This window comes from Cheilinus undulatus, linkage group 4 (assembly GCF_018320785.1).
Source record: "Cheilinus undulatus linkage group 4, ASM1832078v1, whole genome shotgun sequence".
NCBI lineage: Eukaryota > Metazoa > Chordata > Actinopteri > Labriformes > Labridae > Cheilinus > Cheilinus undulatus.
In genome coordinates, this window is record NC_054868.1 from 18,651,056 (window position 1) to 18,678,307 (window position 27,252).

A 27,252-nucleotide genomic window follows, 5' to 3' on the forward strand; every position below is an offset into this window, starting at 1 on the left:
AGGTGTGATGAAATTGTTTTATTGACACTGGTCATATGTACTTCATTACCACATGTATCAAACAATAAGCAGTACGAAAGTTTATTCCTGCACAAAATGCCACCAAAATTAGAGACATTCACATTTCTAAGCCAGAGTTTGGCAGTAGTTATTCTTTGGAAGTTTGTTCAGAACACAAGGAAGGGTTAGTAAATTTTAAACACCACAAGTACGATTCAGGAAGACTTTCCACCCATCCTTTGTCTACTCTTTTTAATACAAAGAATGTCTTGCATAATTACAAATTAGGAAGAGCTGGTCTCATCTATTGAAACCACAAGGATTGGATTTGTGCACGTCTATGTTTGAATTTCTTACAAATTAAATAAGAGGCTTCATGTGAGAAAATGAAAGATTTGCTACATAATACACATGGTCAGGCTAAATGACATCCATCTGCTACCAGATGGTATGATTAACATCAGCAGAGAGGGAGAAGAAGGTTATTTATACACATGATGTTGGCTCAGGGAAGCTGAAATTTCTGATGCGCTACTTAAACAGTCCACTTACATCTGCTAAAAGCCATTCATTGATAAGGAGCTACGGATTAAAAAAAAAAAGTTAAAGCCAGTGCCTGGTGAGCTGAGCAGGTGGAGATGAGTTCAGTCCAGTTTTCTGGTGGGTCCACTGTGGTCGGGGCCAGGCTGTAGACCGCATATGATAGAGCGAGGTATGAGGTTTGAAGAGGTTTGTGGTCCTTTGTCCTCCCCTCACATTCCCTTCCTCCATCACATCCCTCCATCCTTTTAACACGGGCTGTGGCAACCTCAAGAAGGATTGAAGGTACGATCACACAAAGTTTTACCAGTAAAGTGACTTTTTTGAGCCCCCACTGAGGCATCCTACACTTAACAAACTTGTAAGCACATTCACATTGCAAAAAACAATTAAAGTGTGCATTTTAAGTAGATACAGTGGAAGAAGCGTGAACAATTTTACTGTTGGCACAAAATCAGTTAATCCTTTGTGTGAGCGCAGCTTCAGGGATGTGCGGATTAAGTGTTGGAGCAGGAGTTCTATCATTGTCCTAAGTCGTCTTTCAGGGTTGTGGATGATCAGGCAGACATGGTTGTGAGGAGGTACCCAGTCATCGAGCAGTGCTGCCAGACACAGAGCTGCTCCCTGAGCTAGAGCCGCTGGAGCCCCGGTCTTCATAGATGGAAATCTCTATCTGATAGAGAGAAGTTAAGGACTATGAATTTATTTTGGAATGTGATTAAAGTCTGTGTAAAGCAATGAAATAAAATCTCAAGTTTGTTGTAAGAGAGATGAATGTGCCATTAACCACCAGGCCACCTTAACTCTGGAATATACTTTGGGTTACACCAGTGTATAAGGTTCAGTCTGTTTAGGGGATCTCTGAAGGAAAAACAGGTGTGAACTGCCATCCTGCATGATGATACTCTTTTTGTACATGTAGAATTTGTCACCCTGCTAGCTTAGATGAGCTACATGATAGGTAGATGAGCTCTTAGCCTCAGATGAAAGTTACGAAGCACAGACTCACAGCTTGTGAGTCGCACTGCCCACCTCCACAGGCCACTTGTCATAAAATGAGGTGTTTTTTAATCAGACTGGCGATCATCAAGGTTATTAACCTTACAGCCTGTCACCATTTTCGTTCACAGGACTTTGTCCTGATGAGGTAAAGAAGCTGTTAAAAGTTGCCTCACAGGCCTGTTCTGCACCACATGTATCCCTATTGTGCAATTACCGATGAACAGGGGGATTTTTTTAAATGGCGGCAGGTTGCATGCAACGTAAGATGATAGCAGCTACAGTTTTGGGAATGACAGCCAAGTGTCTCAGCATTTTACTCTGGTTAGTGCCTATAAAAAGTATTCACCCCCTTCAATGTTTTGCCTTTTTATTGATTTTGTAAATCAGTCATGGTCAATATAATTTGGCTTTTTGATGGAAAAACAGTATGTGAAAATAATGTCAAAGTGAAAAAGGATTTCCACAAAATAATGTCAACTAAATAAAGCTGTATGTATGTATGTCTTATATTTTATGTATGGTAAAATAAGTGACTGCATAAATATTTACCCCCTTTAAAGTGTCTGACTGAATTCAACAGAGGTCCAGTCAACTGGTGCGAGTAATCTCACAATTAGTGAAATGGGTATCACCTGTAGTATAAAGACATTTGTGTCTTGAAGGTCCTGTCATCAATATTCCTGGCTACCATTACACCATGAGGACAAAGGAACATTCCAAGCAACTCAGAGAAAAGGTAACTGAAAAGTACAAGTCAGGGGATGGATAAAAACATTTCCAAAGCACTAAACATCCCCCTGAGTTCAGTTTAATCCATCATAAAAAAAAATGGAAGGAATATGGCACATATGTAAAGAGACAGCAGTTGCATTGGCCTTGCAACCAAAGGTAACAACTTAGGATGACCATCTCACAATGTGACTGCTGCTACGACCTACATAGACTAACCAACAAATAGAATGCAACAAGAACTTGTATAACTTGTACAATAAACGCGACACTAGTGCTGACAAACAAGTTAGCATAAGAATGGAGACAATGCCAGAAAGCAAAGGTTTGTAGGATTCCAAGAAGGAGCAAAATTTGATCTCAGATGTTATTCTAAGCATATGAATGCTATAATTACAACGGCTTTATTGTTGCTACTGCTTCTATATTTACAACAGTACTGGTGGCATAGTTGGATGGCGTACACTGATGACGTTTATTTCTTGCATATCTGTGTGCGTCATAGCCAGCGATTCAGCTGCGTTTAGTCCAAGTCGTCATCTAATTTCTGTACACATCAAAATTGAAGTCATATGAAAGTCATGTTGTAGAGTGTAGTATGCCAAGAAGACACCTGACTACTGTGAAGGAGTAACAAGCTCCAGCAGCTGAGATGGGAGAGTCTGCACACAACAACATGTGGGAGACTCCATGGTCAAGTGGAAGAAAGTTCTTTGGTCTGACAAATCCAAAATGTTGCTGTTTGGCCATCAGACGAGACCAATGTTTGGCAGAAATAAAACATTGCACTTCACCATAAATGCGCCATCCCCACTGTGAAGCATGGTGCTGGCAGCATCATGCTGTGGGGATGCTTCTGGGCAGGCTGCCCTGTAAGGCTCGTAAAGATAGAAGGTAAAATAAATACAGTGAAATATAGGAAAAGCCTGAAGGACAATCTTATTCAGTCTGCCTGAGAACTACAGCTTTAGATACGATTTTTTGTCCAGTAAGATCTAAAGCATTCAGCGAAAGCTACACAGAAATGTTTTAAAGACAACAAGGTGAATGTTCTAGAGAGGCTGAGTCAAAGCCCAGATCTTTATCCAATAGAAAATTTGTGGCTGGACTTGAAAATAGCAGTTCACATCCAATCCCTGTGCAACCTGACAGAGCTTAAGCAGTTTTACAACTGCTTCTCAAATTTTAAAGGATGCTTTTGATCAGAGTGCAGCAGTCTGGCTCTGTGCCACAGCAGAGAGACAGAAGTTAGGGATTAAATTCACTGTTTTCTGGCACAAATCTCTTTTATGCTACTTTTAATGACCCATAGGCCACTGTCGCTGATAGATGAACAAAAACTCAGCATGTAGCTGGCTGTTCACATTCAATGAAGGCAGTGGCATCAGCTATCAAGACTGTATTGAATTTAACTACTTATCCATCTTATATCATTGTAGAATTAGATTCCCCATCAAGACCAGTGATGTCTCCTATATTTGCTGTGCTCAAATAAACTAAGCCAGGAAAGACGTGAACAACTTTCTAACGGTCTAAATCAAAAATTCAGTCACACGTAGATCTCAGTGTTTTCACATGCTTCTACATAGAATCTACACCAAAGTGGCCTACCCACTTTTAATATTCAGAAAGGATACAACACGCATTCCCCTTTCTATAGGATCTGTGATAAGCAGCCCTCGGGGAGCATAGATCTTCTCATTCTGCTCCTGGATATACTTTGCGATCTTCTTTAACACCTGAAACACAAACAAGAGAAGAATGAAAACTCTGCTGAACTCTATAAAAGACTGTAATTGTTCTTGTCCAGAGATCTGACCTTCTCGTAACGTGTCTCCATGCAGAGGAAGATAAGGTATGCTGTAGCACAGGCCAGACAGCCCTCCAGGTAAGACCGGCCCCCTATCTTTTCTGCCTCAGCATAGTAGGTATTTAGTGTTTTCACAGTGTCCTCGAACAATGTCCGCTCAATCTGGAGACACAGCAGACGTAGGGGAAGAAGAGTTAGAATTGGTTGATATTTTCAAGATTTTAAGATTTTACAGTAAATTGGAAACACTTTGGTGATTTGGTGTTTGTCTTTATCACCAGGGCTTTCCTAAAAAAATATTTAGTTTAAATTCCAGTCTGCAGAGTGCCATTGCATGCAGAGACCTTTGAAACACAGCAATGTCTTTTTTTTCCAAATGAGCACATATTGTAGAGACTATTTACCAGTTTTTGTTTTTTGTATAAATTTTTAACAGTCTGTCAGTAAACTCCTTTATCTATTTTTCATCAGTTTTACTCATTCCTCTTTGTTTTATTTATGTTTCTATGAACACGTCAGACTTGCTGGTTTCAGTCTGGAAAGTAATGAGTAGTGGTGCAATGGATCACATTTGATCTATGATCTGTTAGCAAAAACACTCATGGTTGAGGCTCTATGTGATGCACCAATAGATGGAAGATTTCTCTGCATGTAAAATAAATCCGCTGCAGCTAAATTCCTGTGCATGTAAGCCCCAAGGTGAGCCAGCATACAAATAGGAAAACAACTCAGTCTGAACACAGTATGTCTAACTACCTGATAAGGAAAAATTTCAAGGCCACACAAATCCTCCAAGTTTTGGTCTAAGAACCAGATATTGAACTCTTCTTGCTCTAGCCCTGGTGATTATAAAGACATGAACCAATCTAACTGAAATCTGCTTTTTAACCAAGCTGTAAACATTTTTATTTCTGATGTAAAATCAGCATTTAAACAGTAAATGACTTCTGGTGGTGTGCAGCTAGCATCAAACAGACACCTGTGTTACTGGCTTCATTTTTCAACCACAGAGGTTGCCGATTGGTCATTCCCCACTCTCTCTCTATTTTTTAACCATTTTGTAACTAAAAAACTCAGATACTTAAAATAAATGATTCTTAATAAGTGGATTTCTGAAAGGTGAGGACACTCTGAGAACAATTAGATACTAAAATTGATGTTGCATATAAACATATAAAAACTTATTTTATTTTAAATTGATATAATTTAATTTTACCTACATTTCAGCAAGTAGATAGAGTTCTCAATAACTGAGAGTGACCTTTACATTTAACAACCTACAATATGTAGCATAGCGAAAAATAAAACTTATGAAAAGCTGAAACACTTTTTTTTAATGAAACACTGGTGGACTGCAAAACTATATGCAAGTATGCAAAATAGGTCCTATTGATCCATCCTGAATGTCCGATGGGGGCAGGAAGTGGGGGACAGCCATTAGAAATGAATGAGAATGGTGTAAAGTTAGTACTTTACAGCTCTAAATAAACTTCTATGCTGCAACTATCACCTGGAAAATTATACATATACTGAATATTATCCCTAGACTTTACAGAAAAAGATATTTTTACCATGCTTTAACAGGTTTAGCTGGTGTGAAAGAGATTAACAAATTACTCAGTCCTGCAGACCTCCTAGCATCTAGCGTCATCTAGACAGATAAGGGGGGGAAGAGAGTCTAGAGGAGTCTAGTACTGAGCTAAAGGGCTAGCTGAGCTTCTTTAACTTATACAAAAATCTTCATTTTATCACAAACATGCTGTTTATTGAAATGGTGATGAACCATTAACTGAATAAACCTTGTGAGGTATGCGACCAATGATGTGCTGTTCATGAACGAGTCTGTTCTACAAAATAGCTTTTTAACGTTTGCCACTTTAACTAGCCCCCGTTTGGGTGCCAGTTTCCTTTCCTTCATCATTTTCATTTTTTAAAGCACATGTTAAAAGCTGAAGAGCTGTTAATGAGTCAAACATTCAGCTCTACTGAGCAGAGCCAAATGATCTGGATCTCTTAAAAGAGTGGGATTTCCCATCCCAATGAGCAAGGCAGGATGGATGCCAACTGCAAAGACCCTATTGTAAAAAAAATCTTTTTAAAATGCAGATTTGCCTTCCTTTGTATTTTGTAAAAAACAAAATGTCGGTAAAATGTTTTAAAGACCTACCTGAACATAGCAATCAATACGGTGGTGACCCCTGCACTAAAGGATGTTGTTTTAAGTGGAATGACATGATTTTTGCCCAAGTTATTGGTTTAATTTGTTGGCATTTTAAAACTACCTTTTTTTAATAAATATTGCTTGAAAACAGTGTATATAACTGCCTGCTGATTTAAAAAAAAATTATGGGGGCACATACTGTATCTCTGATCCTCCTAAATTTGTGCTATGCCCCAGATATTTAACACGCTTGGCTCCACCTCAGTTTATGAGGTGACTAATTATGATATGTGGTCAGTTGCACCATGAGCAACTAGTTCTCAAGATCAAGAAAAAACTGTAAATGTTTATCAGAAGTTGTTCAATGTTTTTGCTGATATGCAATATGCCAATATTAAGAGGTTGATTATATGTATTTCAGACCTAAAACTTGAGCCCTTGATACATATTTTAGGGCTCAAGGATGAATAAAGAAATTAACTTCAGTCATTTGAACCCACACTAGGAATGAGGATAAACAAAGAAAATACTTCTACTACTCGCAGCACTTTGACTGAAAGCGCTTTATAAATAAATCTATTATTATTAAATTTATTACTCTCTTGTACCCAGTACTGGTGACTACAAAACACATCTACATGAAGGTGGATGCAACAGTGTCCTCACCCTGCTCTCCAGCTCAGATGGAAACTTGGTCTGGAACTTGCAGGTAGTTCCTTCACTGTAGTCTCTCTGGATGAAGACTTTATTAGCCAGAGACGCACTGTGCCTCAACTCCTGCAGATTGTGGAACTGAAGAAGAAGAAAAAACAGAGAAAAATATCAACCTGGTACAGAGAGTAATTCTGAATCCTCCCCAGAGCACCTTTTTGCTCCTAATATGTACAAACATCAGATGATTGGAAAGTATTGGATGATTGAGGAGAAGCAGGTGAGATGTGATCAATCACTGTGTTGACTGGTGTCTGCTGTTGTAGTCTGTTGGAGCAGAGCCCAGTATCAGACATAGTATCCCCCCCAATCACACTCACACACAGTCTTCCTCTGGTCCTGCTGGGAAGTAAAAACGCTTCCAACATTTCACTACAACAGATCGATGAGGCAGAGAGAGATGAAGCTGATGGACACAGGCCACACAAAGGCTCTTAGAGGTGGACATGTTGATTGGATCACACTGCGTGTTTGGTAAACATCACTTTTGTTCCATACTTTACGTGTATATGGCATCTGTAAGAGCACAGATGGAGGTGAAATGAAAATGCAGTGAGGAAGGTCAGGGCGGCTGTCCATGGTGCTGATTCCTCTCCGTGTTTGTTGGAGTGTTTGTGCTGTTTGTGTGGTCAGTGTCCATTCAGTGGCCTGTCACCGGATTAACCGAGCGTCTCAACACACAACGACGGATCTGCTTTCACCGACACAGCTCAAAATCGCGCGGTATTTTATTGTTTCCCCACATTATTCGGTTAAAATACAGCACAGCTGAGTTACAAATTTACTGTTGGTGATTTTCCCTTTCAAATGCCAGCGCTCGGAAGGAAAAAAACGACCTGCCCAGGACAAAACCGGCTTGATAATGTAGGACAGCGCAGTCAGTAGTGATTTAGATTTAGTTGAACCGTGTGCAGCCTTACTGCTCTCATTGACCGTGTTCACTGCCCCCACGCCTGTTTAACCACAAATATAACGCACAAATTCAGCTAGTAGTCGAAAGCAAAGGTGTGGTATCTAACAGAAAACATGATAAGCTTACCTCTGTCGCCATGTTGCCATCCGTAGCCGCAGGGACGAGTCCCTGCATGCGCTGAAATCGCTTTAGTGGGACAAGGGGATGGTTGGAGGCGGGGCGTGAGGGGCGGGCCGAGAGAGTCGGTAGGGCGGAGATTCAGGAGTACAGTCTCCTGTCTGACTCTGTATTTTGTAGTGATGGGAATTTAGGATCTTTTTAGAGATCCGGGTCATTTGGTTCAGCTCACCAAAAAGAGCCGGCTCTTTCGGCTCTCAAACGGCTCTTCATTCGGTCTGGCTTCATCTGACCTGCAAAATCTAGTAATGATACAACATATGAGTTTGTGCTGGTATTTTACTCCAACTGTGCTTAACATTTTTTAAAAGTGAAAATCTCACGTAAATATTTTTGGCAATATACTGTCTCTCTAAAACACCTTCCAGAATTTCCCCTCTGGGGATCAATGATAACCTTGCAAAGCAGATGGATCCGCCTGTTTCCTTATTTTTCACTGGTGAATCCATCCTGCAAAGCTCCTGTCTGAACTGTTTGGGCCCGGTTAGAAAGCAACAGGACCAATCAGTGACGAGGGGCAGTACTTTCAGGCACAGCGGAGTCGTGATGTATGCAAGCAGCAACAAGAGGCCGTCGCAATTATGGCGGAATTAATGGTTAATCAGCTAGTTCAATGTCTAAAACACAATCAAGAGGATGATGAATGGAGGAAGGGAAGGAAAAAGGACCCTACAGGGAATAACTCAATTTCAACGTAACACGAAGACACTAAGGGAAACTGGAGAGAACTGCAACAGTTGTACTAGCAATATGATAATGATTGTTTTTTCCACTTGGTAAATGTGATAAAGTGTTCCCCTTTTTTGTTTTTTTTTCCTGCACGACAAGGTATCTACTTGTGGCAGTTGTTAAGATGCAGCACTGCCCTACCATGTTGATTTTCTGAAGATTTCAGGCAAACACAATAGGTAAATAATAGTGTTAACCATATGCATACCTTTAAAGATGGCGCCCACGACCCACCATGCAATGCAATGTGGTGTAACTTCAAACACTCTATTACCTTAAATCCCTGTAGGCTATTAGGACCACATGCCTAATGTATGTCTAATTTTGTAGCATTCAATTTGAATCAAGCTTGTGCTCAGAGGGTAAATTTAAAGGTCACATATTATGCAAAATACACTTTTTCAGGCTTTTCTAGCAATAATATATGCCCCTGGCCTGTCCACAATCCCCCCAAGAATCAGAAAAATCCATTCCCACTCCCCTCTCTCTCTCCACCTTTAAGAAAATGTGCCGAAACAGCCATTCTTAGATTTTCCCCTCATGATGTCATGTGGGGAGCTTGCTCCACCCCCAGGTTCGGTTGGCCCTCCCTGCTGGGAAAAAAGTTCCACCCTCCTCTCCTGATCCTCCATTCAGCCAGCTGAAAAGAAGATCAGGAGAGCCTCAAACATTAAAGCCACATCGATTTCCTGAGAGGGGCGGAATCAGACAGCTCATTAACATTTAAAGCCACAGATGCAGAAACAGCTCGTTCTGAGCAGGGCTGAAACAGAGGGGTTTTTTTAGACATGCAAAAATCCAATACTTCAGTGTTTTTTTTTCAGCCACAAGTTTACAGGCATATTTTGGGAAGCTCTGAGACCAATGTAAACTTGTCTCAAATTGGTAAAATATGTGACCTTTAAAAATGTGCTCTCTTTGAGCTTAGCTTTAAGCTGAGGTCTTATGGAGCCAGGCCAGTAAGGTCAGACTAGACATTTTCAGCATGACCATAGTCCAACTCAATAGCGGTAGAGATTTGTGACTTGCCAGACACAAAACTTAGTTGTTTGATCTTGTGTAGTGTGAAGGACAATCAAGAACACGTCTGACACACCTCACGACCTCTCCACTAACTGTCTAGCATGCTTGATTCTTGTCCTGCCCTCCATGATTTGTTCTGTGACGTCAGTAATGCTGACCAATAAGAGCACAGAGGGCTCTGGACATGACAGTTACAAATTAACCTGACACTTGAGACAGACTGTTTCATACTGTACATCCATTGCATGGATTTATTTCACATTCATCTGACAAACATTCCATACTTAGTGTTGGGCAAGACTTTTAAAAAACTTCTTGGAAGGTGATTGGACGAACACCCTGTCACATACATTACGGGCCAATCAGAGCGACAAGACAAAATGAAGTAGCAGAACGTGCAGCTCTGGTAGTAGTCTGAGCTCAGCAGGCAGGTGCTGTTGTAACTTACAGGTGAACTTATTGGTGGGTAAAACTGATGCCAAGGCTAGTCATGAGAAGAGCATCTTCTCTGCTTAGAAAGCTTTCAGTGTGGCTCTGTGCCCTTCTTTTAATGAGGCCCTGTTCTGCTAAAACTGCCGCTATACTATAGCTACATCCATACTAATCAATACACCAGCTGCATCCATTGCTATTGGCTTCCAGTACAACAAAACCCCGCCTCATTCTCCTCATGTGGTGCTGACTGGTCAGGTCCTTTATCAGACCTGGCACAATTGTTTCAACTTTGCAAGCTAGATTTGCCAGATAATAACAGACATAGAATGTGGCCAATCCAGCTGCTTTGCAAGGTTAGTGGCAAATTTAAACATCCAAATAGCAACACGAAAGAAGAGTAAGTAAAACGAATAAGTCTTTAGTATCATCATTATCATTCACCATTTATAAATATGTATTTTCTTTAAAATATCATTTTTATGGGCTTTCTATGTGTCCACACTTATGAAGTAAGAACATCAGCAGAACTTAAAAGAGTTCATGTGAAAATAACAACTAACCACCTCTGGCTTAAAGGTAGTGAAACCATCACAGAGTTTATTTTAATAATGGTAATTCTCATCCAAAAAATGAGGGCAATATATACAGAATGAATAAGGTTAATTAATAATTTGCACTTCCTGGAGACTTAAATTAAATATATTAGATATAGTAGAACATTTTATAGTCATAGCTTATACATGATTACAATAAAAGCAAAGCAAACATACAATCATCAGTGTCTAAATCATATTTAAAACTTAATCAGCAAGATTCATATTGATACTTATAATGCCTCCACATAAATTCTTCGAAGTCCCGCTTGCAAGAGTGTGAGGCTCTGACGATGACTTGAGCAGTTCAAATAAGCAACTTTTGTCCAGTTTGGTTGATGTTGAGCCAGTAAGAGGAAAAGTGCAGTCCTCTAGCAGTTCTTTTTCTCTTACTGGCTGCAACTTCACTCCAGAAGTCTCATGCCATGACTGGAAAAATTACACCAAAAATGGAGCAGAAATTTGATCAGAATGATTGGACCAAGCTGGTCGATCAAACAACTATTCATTTACTTCACAATGTCCAAAATGTAGCATGTTTCATTGAAGTCCATTCATTTTGAGTTTGCAGTCATCCAGTTATCTGTTCCCTTCAATTCTTGCATGCTCGTCTGGCCGGCTGGGTCACCGGGTAAGAAAACAAACCTAAGTAGATGAGTTTTCTAAAAACTACTTTGTGCTCTTGAACAAGGCTCTCTGAGGATATGCTTCAACACGTATCAACTCAGGATCTGGTAAAAAAACATGTGCACATTAACAAGGAGAGCATGTTAGCTGCAGTGGTAGTGGACACAGAGTAAAACCGTAAAAAGATCCCTTAAGACTTACACTAATTGAAGGACATTATTGAAGAGCATCAGATCTAATCGGTTTGGTGGACGGTACACAGCCTTAAAAAATCTGAAGTTTGACTGGCAGGCCTGCACAAACACTGGTCCTCAGATGATGTAAAAATACAGGCTTCTTTTGGCTGTACATCCGTATCTTTTTTACCAGAACAATCCATGATGCAAACTGCTAGCCTCTGCTCAGCTTTCACTTGAAAAATAGAAAGTCTTATCCAAAGAAAGTCCTTTTAGCATTAGAGCACAGTTCATCTGCTACACAGGGCTGAAGATATCAACATTCAAGTGAATCTGGCTTTGTCTCATGGCAAAGCTACAAAAAGCCAAACTATGTACTGCCTGTGCAATTATTTGTGTTGCTAACTTCATCGTCCAGTTCTGGCCTCTGACCTGCTTAGCTTTGCACTTCCCTCTGCTCAGCAAAGAGAAAAAGTCCTGCAGAAATTCTCAATGATTAATTAGGTCCAGTTCTTCATTTAAAGAGACAAAAGTGGAAATATTTAACATATTACAGTAGGAGTCTGACAAGAAACACAAGTAGCTCAGAGGAGAGATGGGTAAAGGCAAGGAAGGTGTGGGTGGGTGGGGATGTTGGAGTTCAACTCAGGAGGTATTTTGACAGAAAGAAGCGCCTTAGCTTGAAAACTGAGGCATTTCAGGATTTCAGTGTCGTAGGCCTTGCGGGGCGAACAGTGAATCATCTCCAGCTGGAGACATGCCAGCTCATTGTAACTTGATGAGAGAGGAATTACAGGCAGCACAAACAAACACAGTCTCTCGCTGGGCCTCTGGAGCTGAAGAGCAAATAAAATAACAGAATTAGATCATGAGGAAAAAGGGGTAAAGCAGCAGAGTTAGGATATCACAATGTACCATGATTCATCATTCTTCATCAGTCTTTCTATCAAAAATGTCAGAGAAAAGCATTTTTTAAAAATCAATTTCTCCCTGCTCACCTGTCGCCCCCATGCAGGATCTCAGCACCTTGTAGGAGCAGCATCGAGAGCAGAAACTGTTCCCACAGTTGCTGCAGTTCCTCTGTGAGATAAAAAGACATCACACTGAAGTGCATGCTAAGCCGACACTGAGACAAAATCAAACATAAGCATGCTATGATGCTAAATTTATCCCCAACTCATGCCACAAGCTTTCAGTCTCACCCTTTTCTTAAGCACTGAGAAGACGGCATTGCAGTTTGAACAGTTGCCTTCGGAGAAAAAGAAATACAAAGTTTTGTTTGAAATGCAGCCAAAGCACCAGAGATGAGGCTTACTCAGAAAGAGTCTTTTTTTCTAACTGTGGTTAAATAAGAGGAAATAAAAATGAGTCAGAGCACACTGACCTGTGCTGGTGGTAGGGTAACGCTTACGCAGTTTCTCTGTCAGTTTGGAGACTTTGGCGCGTATTGGCTCATTGCGGCTCAAGAGACCGTTTTCAGAGATGGTGTCATACTCGGGTGCACCAAGAGGCCCGTCATCATCCTCCTGTGAGAGGCAGGGGAGAGAGATGAAGAAAAAGTCATTAAGGTACAGTAACATGGTTTTATGGAGAATTAAACCAGACCAAGAAACAAAGCCAAGCCTGGCAGTCAGGCAAAACTGGATCAAATTCATTGTGATAATTTCAGCCGGATGAAGTGAGAGGTGTCTGGCTATAAATGCAGCATGATGACGGCAAGTGCTGACACCATAGTAAAGAAATATTTATGCCGCTGCAGTGCCACACATAGACACTAAAGCCCTTAATTGGCAGAGAAATATTTACATCAATATATCCATGTAATGATAACCATACAAAGTCATAATAAACCTTATTTGTACATGTCTAACCAATCTTAATCAAGACTTTCTCAGGGCACCATTCTCCATTACAGGCCCTACTCTAATCTCGTATGAGGACCACAGAGTAAGATGACAGAGAAGGAGAGTTTAGATAAGTTTGTCTTGCTAGAAACAAAAAATCCACCTTCAACAAACAGGAAGCAGAGGAACTTGTTTCTGCTCACAGAGTACTGAACAACAGACGGCTTCTTTCAGGTAAACGCTACACCTGACAAGATAATCAGGATGGTTTTTGGATCTCATTTCCCCCTTCTGACCTAAGTCAGCAGAGACCTGATTATCTAATGTCTCTAAGGTTATCTTGACAGGTTTTTCTGTGGTGTGAGGTGTATTAAGAGCAATATTTTCCCTCCCTGATCTGACTGAAAGACAATCAGAGCTGTCCTGATGTGAAATCAAAATTATGAAATATGTTCAGTATTTAGAAACAAACAGGTGCATCTCAAAAAGATGTGAACATCATGAAAAGTTTGCTCTTTATTGTAAATTAATTCAAGAAGTGAAACTTCCATATATTCTAGATTTCTTATTGCAAGGTGAATAATTTCATGACTTTTTTTGTATTAATGTTGATGATTATAACTTACAGCTCACAAAAAAAAAAAAAAAAATCCACAACCCAAAATATTAGAATATGACAAAACACCAGTATTTATATTACAGAAATGTTGATCTTCTGGAAAATTCTGCTTGTTTATACACTCAGTAATTGGTTAGAGTTCATTTTACACTAATTATTTCATCTCTGTTATTTGGCATGGCAGCAATCAGTCTGTGGCACTGCTGGTGTGTTATGAAGCCCAGGTTGCTCTGATAGCAGCCTTCAGCTTCTCTGTATTGTTGAGTATGTTATCTCTCATCTTTCTCTTGACAGTTCCTCAGAGATTCTCTATGGGTTCAGGTCAGACCAGTTGGCTGCCCAATAAAACACAGTAATACCGTAGTCAGCAAACCAGTTTTTGGTAGTTTGGGCTTCACTGTGGGCAGGTGCCAAGTCCTGCTGGAAAAGGAAATCAGCATCTCCGTAAGGCATTTTACCAGATAGGAGCATTAAGTGCTCTAAAATCTCCTGTTAGACAGCTGACAGCATTGACTGTGGACTTGTTAAAGCACAGTGGACCAACAGCAGCAGATGAAATGGCACCCCAAACCATCACTGACTGTGGAAACTTCACATTGGACTTCAAGCACCTTTGGTTCTGGGCCTCTCTGATCTTCCTCCAGACTCTGGGATCTTCATTTCCAAAAGAAATTTAAAATTGACTTTCACCTGAAAACAGGACTTTAGACCACTGAGCCTTGGTAGAGTTATTTTTGTCCTTAGTCTTCGTAGGACGCTTATGATGACTGTGGTTGAAGAGAAGCTTGACACTAAGAACACGACACTTGTGGCCCATTTCCTGGACTCGTCTGTGTGTGTAGGCTCTTGACACACTGACTCCCACATCAGTCCATTTCTTGTGAAGCTCCCCTAAGTTCTTGAATCTGCTTTGTTCGATAATCCTCTGAAGGCTGAGCTCATCCCGGTTGATTGTGTACCTTTTCTTACCATACTTTTCCCTTCCAGTCAACTTCTTGGCCCTTCAACTAGTCAAGTCAGCAGTCTTCCCCATGATTGTGGTTATGTGTACTGGACCAAAATGAGAGAATGAAGGCTCAGGAAACCTTAATCATGGTCTACACTAAGGGGGACGAAGGCGCCCAAAGCAGCCTGCGACTGCTGATCCGCTATCATTCATTTCTATGCCACCAATTTTTTTCACGTTTTACTGCTACCATATTTGATTAGTTTGAATAGGAAATTCTTTATGCTGTTTATTTTTTATCATCAAGCTCATTTTTTCTCGTCTGAAACTCTGCTAATGCAAGACATCAACACTCCATATTTGCCCCAAGTAAATGTCAAGTTGCCAAGTTCACTCAGCACCTCTTTAGTAATGTTAGTGCTGGTATGGTTTGCACTCGTAATCATCAAAATTAAAACAAAAAAGAAATGAAATATTTCACTTTGGATGAGATGTATCTAGAATATATGGAAGTTTAACTTTCTGAATTAAATCACAGCAAAAATGAACTTTTATATGATCTTCAATTTTTTTGGATGCACCTGTATATCCTGTTGTGTGGGGGGAACACAAGGACATGGAACACAATGCAAATATGTATATGTCTGTAGTTATTTAAAGCTGTGGTTCCCAACTGGTAGGTTGGACCTGAAAGTGGATCACAGTTTTTTTCAATGGGTGGCAGGTGTGTGCAAAGGAACAAGAAAAGCTGGGGCAAAACGTCTGTGTTGTGAAGTTATTTGTAGGGAGTAACAGGTAGGTGGCATTAATGTTTTTCTCCACCATCAAAGACAAATGAAGCAGAAGTCAAAAGTTTCATTTTATCTCAGTACCAAACTTCATCTTTACAACATGAATAAGGGTGGTTGAAATTTTGTTAAACTTTGGGTCATGATCTGCTATCATAAAGGTGGGAGTGAGTCCTGGGGCTAGACCAGTTGAGAACTGCTGGTTTAAAGCCTACGTTACATATGTTTTCTTACCCATTTCGATTCTCAATTTAATTCTCTACTTTAATCCTCAATCATCTTGGCCATGTCTACATACCTAACTGCATTGGTTGCTGCCATGTAAGTGGCTGATTAGATATTTGAAGCTTGAGCAGTTAAAAATATATACCTAATAAAGTGATCAGTGAGTGTATATAGCGAGCATAAGCGGCAGAGTTGTTCCTGTCCCTCCGGCCACTCACTGAAGTTACATTTCTTTACTCTTTGAGAAGATCATCATGCAGGAGACTCCAAAGGAAAGGCATTAAAAGCACCAGGGCCCTCTGATTGAAATCTGCCTGTTTTTTTAATGTTTGCAAACACCAAGCTAGTAAAAGAGACCATGTCTTCAATTCTGATGGGCTTTACTCTGAAGTTTTACACTAGGTGTGATGATCAGAAAATGTTTTATGTATATCTTGTTGTGATTTAATTTAAAAATTATTTACAGAATGCTTGTTGTCCATCTTTCTGAAAAGGGAAAGCTAATTAATATATTCATCGTGTCTTATGAGCAATGCTGATAATGGAGACAAAAAATGGATGAACACCCTGCATGATGGGATTGTTGTGTTATTGTTTTTAACTGTCTTTACATGGACTTGGGTGTGCCGGTTTCTTTTTGTGCATGTATATGTTTTCAGAAACCAGGATATGCCAAGAGAACTTTGATAGAAAACAGGACACTCTACCATGTAAACGCCGTATCCCGTTTTCTAACAGCTGCAGACTACCTGCACAGGTGCGACTTTGCTTAACTGTTCATTTTACTTTAGATAATTACAGTATTTTGTGTTGAAACCCATCTTAAAGGTGAACTAAATGTTTACGTTTTCAGCGGTTAATAAACTGTGTGCATAGAGAATGGCCGCTCACACTACAAGTAACCAGAAGTTAGGGCTCTGTGAGCCGAAGATTGACAGACGGCACTCCTGCTTAGTCTATCAACACATCCTAGACCTGAAATGTAGAAAAAACAACTCTTTCAGTGTACTTTTTTATAGCAAAAGCTTGATTCTTCAAGGCTCACTTTGAGTTACCAGTGTTTTCACATAATGTTTTAATTCTGAAGGTGTTTCTAGGTGAGTAATTTGGTAAATGAAGTTGCTTGCAGGATTGCTGAGCTATTTCTTGAAGGCTCTGAAGTTAAGCACATGGTTATAATGCAAATAAGATTGTTTTCTAAAAGCCAATTCCTGTATAGTAACTTTAGTAACCTCTGAACAGGTAAGGCAAACAGCCTGAAACATTAAGAGTCATATCTATTTTATGGATGTTTATTAATTCAATTAGGACTCTCCCTTCCAAAAAACACAAAATTCTCAGATGAAGTTTCACAGATGCCTGCGCAGATAAGATGCAGGGATCATAAACTGGGATACTAGTATTTCTCATATATACAGGCATATAAATAACCAGGTTTCTCTGTGTGCTACAGAATCCCAAATATGACAAAACCAGGATAAGGCTCGTAACTGGCATACTAAAGTCCACGTAAACACACTCACTGTCTCACAACTCGTGCAAAAGGAGCAAACACACAACTGGATGGAGGGGAGGACAGATGCATGGACATTATCCACTTACCACTAAGACCAGAGGAGTTTCCTGACCAGGGAGCAGAACAACACATAAGAACAATGTTACACAAACACTAACATTAACTGTGACAGCGCACACTAGGCTGTACCCAAATCATGCTTCATTTGGCAAAGGAACAACTACTCTATGAGCCTGAGAGGTTACCACACATGAAGTCATCATTAATGTGTCAGGCTCTCATTAGAAATGGAGGGGCGGACTACTCTATTCTAATGGAAGGGGGCGACACTCACCTGCAGGGACAACGAATGCTCCTGGACAACAGAGGAAAGAGGAAGTGACATTTCATAAGACCAACAAGGTGATGGATAGGTCCAACGGTATAATTTAAGGATGTTAAGAAGAGTTGTGTCTCTTAAAGAGCGGCTTTTGTAAACCCTTTTCATTCACTGCCCATTGTTTTGTTATTGATTTTATTTCAATCAAAATAACATTTCTGCTTTCAGGTTTGCTCACAAAAACCCACAATGGTGATGCAAAAGCAAAAGTCAAAAATGGAAATCTGCAATTACAATGAGGTAACTATGACATTCAACATAGACCAAATTTTAAATTAATTTTTCAACCGGTATCAAACAACTTGGTGTCTGTTATTCAATCAATTCATAGGATGTTATACGTAAAGACAAAGCTAACCACACGAAAATCAGAACTAAAACTGCAATTTTACAGCAGAAATAGAAACAAAATGCTAAACCAAACAAAGGTATGATTTTGTTTAGGTGGTATTTACCTCAATGGCATCTTTAAATTCATCATCAGGCTCTGCCTCCTCAGCTTCCTCCACACTGCCAGGGGAAAGGTCCTACATCACATAAACATGAACACATTAGTGATGAGCTGAAATTTCTATTTAAGTCAATCTTTTGAATTCCTTGTGGTTGAGGGTCATTCATGTAGGAGTGGGCGACTCATTATGGTTATTAACATTTTAACTACCAAGACATTCATTTAAACTGTTTTAAAATATAATATTTTACAACTCTGTTGAAATAAAACTCATATCTCTCCGGTGTAGGTACCAGACGTGTCCAGGATGTCTGGGGCCTGTGCCCTCTGATTCCTAGAAAGATCTGTCAGCCTGGACACATGTGGTACCTACACATGTGGGGGGAAAAATTCAAACCTATCTGGGTCTGTGTGAAAAAGTAATTTCCCCCTGAAACTAATAACTGGTTGTGCCACCCTTGGCAACAATAACTGAAATCAAGCGTTTGTGATAACTGGTGATGAGTCTCTGCATCACTATGGAGGAATTTTGGCCCACTCTTCTTCACAGAATTACTTTAACTCAGCCATGTTAGAGGGCAAAGTCAAGTCCAGACTTTGACTTTGCCACTCCAAAACCTTAATTTTGTTTTCCTTGTGCCATTTAGAGGTGGACTTGCAGGAAGTTTTCAGGTCATTGTCCTGCTGCATAACCCAAGAGTGCTTGAGCTCGAGGGCATGAACTGATGGCCTGGTGTTTGCCTTCCGGATTTTCTGGTCGACTGCAGAATTCATTGTTCCATCAATCACAGCAAGTGGTCCAGGTCCTGAAGCAGCAAAGCAGCCCCAGACCATCACACTGCCACCACCATGTTTGACTGCTGGCATGATGTTCCTTTTATCAAATGCTATGTTATATCTACTCCAAAGGTAGAGTTCTGTTCGTTTTAGAGACAAAATAACAGGGGGATTGTTTTCTGATTAATGGTCAAATAATGTTCTTGAATATTGATCACTTTCAGGATTTTTTTTTTTTTGCAGTTACACTATCATTGCCCACAGGCTACCAAGCAACTGAATCACTTTGTCAGAGCGCCTGTGCATGCCACTGCCAGAGATCAATGAAAAAAAAAATGGCTCCACACATCTGTGCATGGATTTGCCTTACGATGGCTGCATGAATACGTTGGCAGCAGGAGATAAACCTGATAAGATGCTTACAGTCAGGGTTGGATTTAATGTAAATCCCTAACGCTAAATCCCTCAGTATTCACACACACATGCATTTTGCCCCCCATTATGCTCCTTTCTCTCACCTCCAGGCTTGTGGGTGTAGGCGTCCTGTCTAATAGGTTGCCCAGTTCCTGGTCTTCCATCATCCCCTCTGACGCCTCAGGCTGGCCCATGTGGGCAAGCTTCCGAAGGTCAAATAAAACTGGAAGTGTAGGAGAAATCTTCTTAAATTCTGTTTTAATATTTTAATATGTGTTTAGATTTGCTTTTTGATAACATGATGAACCAACCTCTGCAGAAATCTCTGTTCCACAGGAAGAGGGTGCTGTTGAGCCCAGCGAGTACCCAGCCCACGGGAGCGACATAAAGCAGACACACCAATATTAACATTCCACCATAAAACCTAAGAGGAAAACATGAAAAGTCAGTTTGGTGTTGCAACATGGTTACATTCATGCTTATTAAAATAAAAGGTCTCATTGCAAATAGAAAAAATGCAACAATGGTGTGAGCTAATGGCGCTTGGTGATGCTGTGTATGTGCTGTGCATTGTGTAGAAGCAGACCTTGATGACTTGGTGTGATTATCCCAGTACAGGACCTTGTAAACAGCTTCAGCTGACAGGCAGGCAGATGAAAGCATGTCATCAAGGTTTTTCAACCTGACAAAGAAACAGAAGCACACCCACAAACACAAACAGAGTAAGGACAAAGACATACCTCTACCCACTCATGAACAAATACTGTGTATAAATATCACACAGTATAATGACAACTGTGTACAAAACCAGTCTTATTTCCTTCTCCAAAAACACCAAATAATTTATATTCCCAGTTGCTAAAGTAGTTACTACCTTAGACTAAACCAGCTACTATATGATGCTAACATACAAAGTAAACAAGGGAATTTGCAATGTATCTGATGGAGTCTGTGACTACAGGCAGAGCTGTAGGGCAATGTGTTGATAAAACAACTTTGTGATGGTGAGGTTTAATTTTTAAACAGCTTTACAGAGTTTCCAATCATGGGAAAGACTGAAACAGGCCTCCAGGAAACACAACGTTTAGGGGTTTTAGTGAGAATCAGTCAATAGGTTTTTTTTTATGGTGATTTACATAAATAAATACTTAATTCATGAATTATCACATTATGTAATTCAGCTGTTTTTACTGTAGGATACTTGCTGCATTGTTCCTTGGAAGGTTTTTGTTCTGTTTTGTTGAAGAAATTGAGTAAAAGCATTTTGTTGACTGATTAAGGATGACTTTTGTCCCCCTTTTATCAGGTTACTCCTCCACGTGTAGAGGGTTTTAGTACTTACAAAGCTAAATAGACAGACCGACTGCTAAACCAGCAGCTACAACAATACAAGAAGATCAGTATCTGAAGTGAATCGGACAATCTCATTAAATGTTGAGTGGTATTGGCAGCAGCAAAACAAACATGTGACTGGGGCATTACCAGAGGAAATGGTTGGTGAACAATGCTGATGTGAGGACAACAATCAGGACTATAGTGGAAGTGTTGGAGTAATTTTTAACCAGTCAAAGCTTTTATTTGTTTTATTGCTATTTTTACTTAATGGCTTTAGTTGTTTTATGTAGGGGAATACGTAGACGAATCATTTGGCATTGTTAAAAAATATGCATGATGTAAACATCAGTATTAACAGCCTGAAGACTAAAGCTTAGCTCCTCAGAAATCAGCTGAGCATGAAAATGATTTCACAGGCCTCCTTGACTTCCTTTGTTCATCTAAAAAGCATTAGAGACATTCAGATCTTTGCAAAACTATTAACTTCAGTGTTTTATGAGTGCTTAGTATCTTTTCATAAAAATAAAAAAACAGGCTTTAACATGCATGATAGACAACTTAAGAAACGCTTGACATTCTTAACTGTAAAACTGTCTGGTTTCCCTAACCCTCTGTCCTTACTCCTCAAACTGGTGACATTATCAAATTATATCTGATGATAAATATTGTCTTTGACTGATAAAAGTAATAACATCTGATTTTTTCAACACCCAGCCCGAGTTGCATCCCTACAGCACATCAAGCCCAGTCTTACAAGCCTTTGACTTCCAGCATGGCCTCCTGTTTGGTGAGGTGGACAGTCTGCAGGTCTCTGCGATGCACGGCGTGAAAACGTCTCTTCTCAAGCTCAGCTTCTGAAGCTCTGCCCCCACACCTGTCCTGCAGGTAACCCAGGGCAGCAGGCGCTGACAAAGCCAACACACCCACTGAGAACCAACCAACTAGTAAGAGAGGCAAACACAGCAATGTGTTAATAAATTATTCAATTTAAAAACCCCAAACAAAAGCTGAGTCAACATAAAAGCCTAAAGCCTCATGTTACCTTCAGTAACAGTGCAGAAAAAGACATTGAGGAACACACAGGCAAGCAGAGAGCACACAGGCATCTTCCATCTAAAGAGGATAAAAACAGCATAGAATTAAATACTCTATACATGTGGGTACGACTTTTCTACCCATAGACAAAAGATATCATACATACCCAAGCAGGAAGCGCATCAGCTCCACTGCATCTGTGACCGGCTCTAGAAACAGAGCCATCCTCTTATAGGACACAACCATGTTGAGGAGGTCAAAGTTTGGTGTACACCGCGGGCTTCCCAACTCTGAGGCATCTGGAGACCCAGGGGTCTCTTTGGATAATGAGTGCACCAGCTCTGCCCCTTCCACTGAACCCTGATGGGGGTCCTGAGACAGTCCAGTGCTGGGCATCATCATTCCTTTACACACACAAACAAGACAGGCTGGAGTCAAAAGGAGAATGAAAACATACACCATGTACTTGATATACTGCCAGTGACACCAGACACTAATGATGTGGTCACACCAAGCGGTTTGGTTTAGTTCAGTGCAGTTTGGGATGGTTAGGTAAGGTAATTCTTGATCTTGTGTACTTTTTCCACAGCTAAATACAGCGTGTCGGGCTCCACCCTTTGGAACTGCATGGGTACACTTGGTACCCTAACAGGTGGCAAAAATGTAGGACAGTATGGATTAGTGATTTTGGTGGTACCTTCCCCAGTGTTTGACAGTGGAAAAACAGATAATTGCACCAAACTGAACTGACCAGGACTGCTTGGTGGAAACAAAACTTGAGTCTATGTCCAGCAGAGACTGAGACCTTTGATTGTGTCTTGCTGCTCATAGGGTGAAGTGAAGTCTAAGGTAAAGTTGCTGAAGAAATTGCAAATCATCATATAAAGTGAATATGCATGTTAAAATCTCACTGGAAAATAAAAGAACTGAATATTCACACGCTGAAGATTTACATAATTTCCATCACCGAGCAAACATTTCAGCCACCACATGAAAAAAACCCTCAAATCTGAGTTTGTATATGTCTAATTTCTAGTTGAAACAATTTCATTACATTCAATAAATCCACATTTACCTGACAAATCAGAAAAAACATAAATTTTCAAGATTTAAAAAGTAAACTATAAGGCTTGGAATGTTTTTATTAAATATGACAATGGGGCAGGCACAATTAAGAATCTTGAAATGTCCTTACTGAAGTTTTCTCAACCCTTTTTCCTGCTGAGTCACCCTTTAAAAAATGTGAAAACTCACACATAATTACAATGTAGTGATAAAAATCAACATTCTACATTTCCAGGACTACAGAGGGAATCATTGAATAATATATATATAAATATATAAAAGATATATTTCTGAAACAATCTATTAAAACAATTTTACAGAATAGTGGTGTAGACCCTAAAGCACACTAGGATGCATTTTGGCACACCTGCTGAACTGGCATAAGTCTTCAATCCACTGACCTCAATGCTGATGGGATTTCAGGAAAAGGATATATGCAATAATATGATTAATTACACTGGGATAAATAATTCATTCAATTTTTTGTCGATTTAAAGAATTTTGAAGCCCCCCAACAATGCTAGATGGCACCAGAATGGCTGTCCCAACTTATTTGCATGAAATATCTTATCGCAAGAAAATTAACAAGGAAAAATGTCTTGCCCTGCTTGCAGATTTTTTTACTCATTTAGCAATGCAGACTTGATAATGACCTTTTCATCATAATAATTTCTACAGAATTTTTAGGTTAATGTGGCTTACAATAAGTGTAATTACACTTACACAAATAGACTTGCTTAGATTTGAGTTCTCTTCTATGCAGTCTGAGATACATCCGCCATGCATTTACACCATTTGACAATGAAAATCCCCGACTAGCCTGTAGCTGATCTCAGATTAATTAGTTAGAAATAGTGCCATCAGTCGGTTAAAAAAAAAAAAAATTCAAATGAATCATAGGCTTTGTAATTAAATAATCGCAATTAATCACATATGTCAATAACTTGAGAAAGATTGTATTACTGGTAGATTTAAGGCTAATAGTAACAAAACAATCAGAAAGAAAATGTTTCTGAATGGCATCGACACTTGCTATTAGCTGTTGAAACAGGAGAAGAGGACACCAAGGACACAGAGTTTTAAAAAAGAAAAGAGGAAAACATGATTAATCAAAACATAGGAAGGAAAAAGAAGCACTATGGGAATTTGGGATTTTTTTTTCCTATCAGCTAAAGTGTAACAAACACAGATACACTAGAAAAAAAGCAAATTTATTCAAATATGTGTTTGTGTACAACACAGGCTGAGTTTTATAAGATAGTGCTGGTTACATTTGTTAAAATGTCTGCTATCACACTACCAGCAATGCATGATATTATCGGTTTGATAACAGTATCAGCAGATATTAGCTTCAACAGATAATTAATGGTAGTGGCTTATATGAAAATTTCGGCCAGTACTTACAGCCAATATATAAGCTTTTAGTATCAGCATATATAAGTTGAAGACACAGCAATATGTGTGAATACATTTATGCATTTTTAGGCAAGATCACAAGGTCTACATCAGGTGAAGTCTTTTTCTTTGCCCATCCTCATTACTTAAACATTTGAGAAGACTAGAGTTTGTGTATATTGTCATCCTTAAGCTTTAAAGTAGCCTATGTTTTAAAGATTAAATTTTTAAGTCTGAACTACACATTCAAATACTAATATCGGCTAAAATGAACCTGTAAACATCAGCATATCAGACATATCTGCAAAAATCCATGGTAGTGCACACAGTCCATTTATTTTCCACATGTGTTTAACATTACAAAATCTTCATGCCTCATAGTGTGTCTTTCCTGACACAGTAAACACAATGAGACAGTTAAAAGGAGTTATTGTGAGTAGAAGAGGCATGTGTCTCTTTCTTGTTGTTATGAGGATGACTGGTTTTAGAGCACGCCTACAGCATATTCTACCACACCCAACAAAAGTACAACATAATTTAAAGCCTGAACCAGATGGTGCAGTTTAACAGACTGATGCTGACATTCAGCAATCAGCTTCCTATTACGAGCTATCTATGATAATGCACTTTTGGAGCGTATTAATTGTTATTTCTCTTACAGAAAACAAAACAATGAGACACCGTAGTGGTAGGTAGCCATCTTTGCAGAGGCGTTGTCTTACTCTAGCAGCTTTCTGTATTTGATTTAAATTTGTTTGGTAAATTTGAATTTCAAAATTAGGCCACACTTTTATGAAACTAACCCTTCAAAATAATACTACTTCACTTGCGTTTAGAATATGGAGTTCAGTACAATTAATCAAAAGTCGAAACTACGTTAATTTTTACTTTACATTATCGTGTCAACTTGACAATTTTTTGCCGTGACCAGCCACAATGAGGAGCGGCATCTCCTTAAATCAGTGCTAAGTGCTTTGGCCTGTGGAAGCTGTCAAACAGGAAAGTTAACTTGTCTTGTAATCAAAATGACTGTGGATACATTACTGCTAATTCAATCAAACTACTACACTGTCACACAATGCCTTCTAGCTATATGAGGGACAACTTACTTACACTGAGCCGAGGGACCCACAGCAGCCGTATTGTGAATCAGCAGCGGAGGAGCTGAGAGCTCAGGCGCTACTAGCGAGTCTCAGCGACATCAGCAGCCTGGAGGAAGGAAGAGCCTCCGAATCCAACCGGCCCGTTTAACATGACAGCTGCCTTTCCTCTTAAGTAAGCATGAACGCGTGGAAATGAGTCTGTTTCTGAAACAGACAAGTTCTTTGTGGAGAAAACCGACGAATAAAGCTGCTATGTTTGCCTGTGGACGGGTTGTTGTCACTGTTAGCCTGGTTAGCTCCGTGTTGTAACGTCCGCTTCCTCCTTTAATCCAGGCCGCATAATAGATAGCAGAAAAGAGGATTGCGTGAGATGCAGTCGATCACAGAGTCGGACGATTTCTAGACAACTTTTATTGAAAGCTAGAACAGGACACCGCAAGGACTTAATCACTTGATACATGACTAAAAAAAAAGTCACTTTAAGATTTAACATATCTGGAAGTAGCAACAACATGTAGATAAATTAAACAAACACAAATAAACGTGCAAAAACAGAAAATTTATGCACAGTAGTTTATGCATTAAATATTCCACAAATGTACCTTTTAGAAAGCTTATTTTAAAGCCAGAATCCATCATTTTTGTCTTGTGATGTCTCTATTTCTAATGGAATCTAATAGCAGGAACAGGCCTGATCATCATAGTCATGCATTTGATTGAATAAAACCCATTTGAACAGTGCTGTTTATGTCCGATTATAGTAAAAACACAATGAAGACCATGTGATTGAAACGTCATGATTTAGTAAGCATGACAAGCCATTTTGGGCCAAAACCATGCAGAATTTAAGTTCTTTTAGGGTATTTGAATAACTTAAATTAAATATTCTCTGTCTGTTTCCATAACGAGTGTACTTAAATATCAAATCATATTGTTTTTTGCTGTTATGTAGTGTTTTGCAGCCTGTGGCTCCAGACAAAGGCTTTGTTTGTTTTCAATTTGTCCTGAAGTAAAATGAGGAACTTGAAGCTGCTGAAGAGCCTACGGAGCTCAGAGCTTCAGGGTCCGGGATCCCCGCAGTGTTTCTGTGTGCGGGCTGACACTGGATCGCTGCTGGTCGCTTCTTTCTACTCCATCACAGAATATGATCCACGAACTGGCCAGGTTAGCCTGCGATCAAACGCTGTGCTTATTTTGCCTTTCTGTCCATGGAATTTCCCTACACAGTCTTTTATGAGAGAAGAAGTGTCTTGATGTGCACGTCTCCTTAAATGTAAACAGCCCGGTAGCTTTGTTTATGGATAAGTGTAAGTGTCAAGTCATCGAGCATATTAAAGTGTAAAAGATTAGTTGGAATTTTGCAAAACAAGTAAATGGAAAGGGACTGCATTCTATAACATGATGCATCCTATCATTCTGTCCTGCAGGTGGTCACCGAGGCATCACTGACAGCTGAGGGGTTCCTCCCAGAGGACGGCAGTGGAGAGGTGGTGGGATTGTAGGACTTGGCTGAACTGGAGTCAGCATGTTTGGCTACAGCTGGTGGTGATGTCATCTTGTTCAATCTCAATATGTTTGAGGTAAGCAGTTAAGAAATGTTAACTCATTAAATGTTGGCTTTATCATTAAAGCCAGAGTAAGTTTTAAAACATACTACATCACATAATGAAAACACTGTACATTCCATCAGTAAAGATCCTCACAGAAGTGTATGACTATGTGTCATAGTTGGAG

At 39.7% G+C, this 27,252-nt stretch overlaps 2 protein-coding genes across 4 annotated transcripts; both read right to left on the reverse strand.

The window, feature by feature from the left end:
* Positions 1–3: 3 nt before the first annotated feature.
* On the reverse strand, positions 4–8,025 carry LOC121509085 (golgin subfamily A member 7B-like). The gene is made up of 5 exons (XM_041786309.1): positions 7,993–8,025; positions 6,909–7,034; positions 4,091–4,243; positions 3,909–4,010; positions 4–1,213 (listed from the first exon to the last, which is right to left on the reverse strand). Exons 1-5 carry the CDS (start codon positions 8,002–8,004, stop codon positions 1,130–1,132), a joined length of 477 nt encoding a protein of 158 aa, XP_041642243.1. The 5' UTR covers positions 8,005–8,025; the 3' UTR covers positions 4–1,129.
* Positions 8,026–10,693: 2,668 nt separating this feature from the next.
* Positions 10,694–25,969, reverse strand: zfyve27 (zinc finger, FYVE domain containing 27). Of its 3 annotated transcripts, none has more exons than XM_041784817.1 (14): positions 25,525–25,969; positions 22,122–22,359; positions 21,963–22,033; positions 21,675–21,861; positions 20,172–20,267; positions 19,897–20,009; positions 19,690–19,808; positions 18,399–18,470; positions 17,899–17,919; positions 17,651–17,671; positions 13,011–13,152; positions 12,829–12,875; positions 12,625–12,706; positions 10,694–12,462 (listed from the first exon to the last, which is right to left on the reverse strand). In XM_041784817.1, exons 2-14 carry the CDS (start codon positions 22,355–22,357, stop codon positions 12,392–12,394), a joined length of 1,278 nt encoding a protein of 425 aa, XP_041640751.1. In that variant the 5' UTR covers positions 22,358–22,359; positions 25,525–25,969; the 3' UTR covers positions 10,694–12,391. The 3 variants fall into 3 exon arrangements, with proteins under 3 accessions (XP_041640751.1, XP_041640750.1, XP_041640752.1); XM_041784816.1 differs by having other exon boundaries at positions 25,529–25,967; XM_041784818.1 differs by lacking the exons at positions 17,651–17,671; positions 17,899–17,919 and having other exon boundaries at positions 10,698–12,462; positions 25,529–25,955.
* Between the last annotated feature and the right edge of the window lie 1,283 nt (positions 25,970–27,252).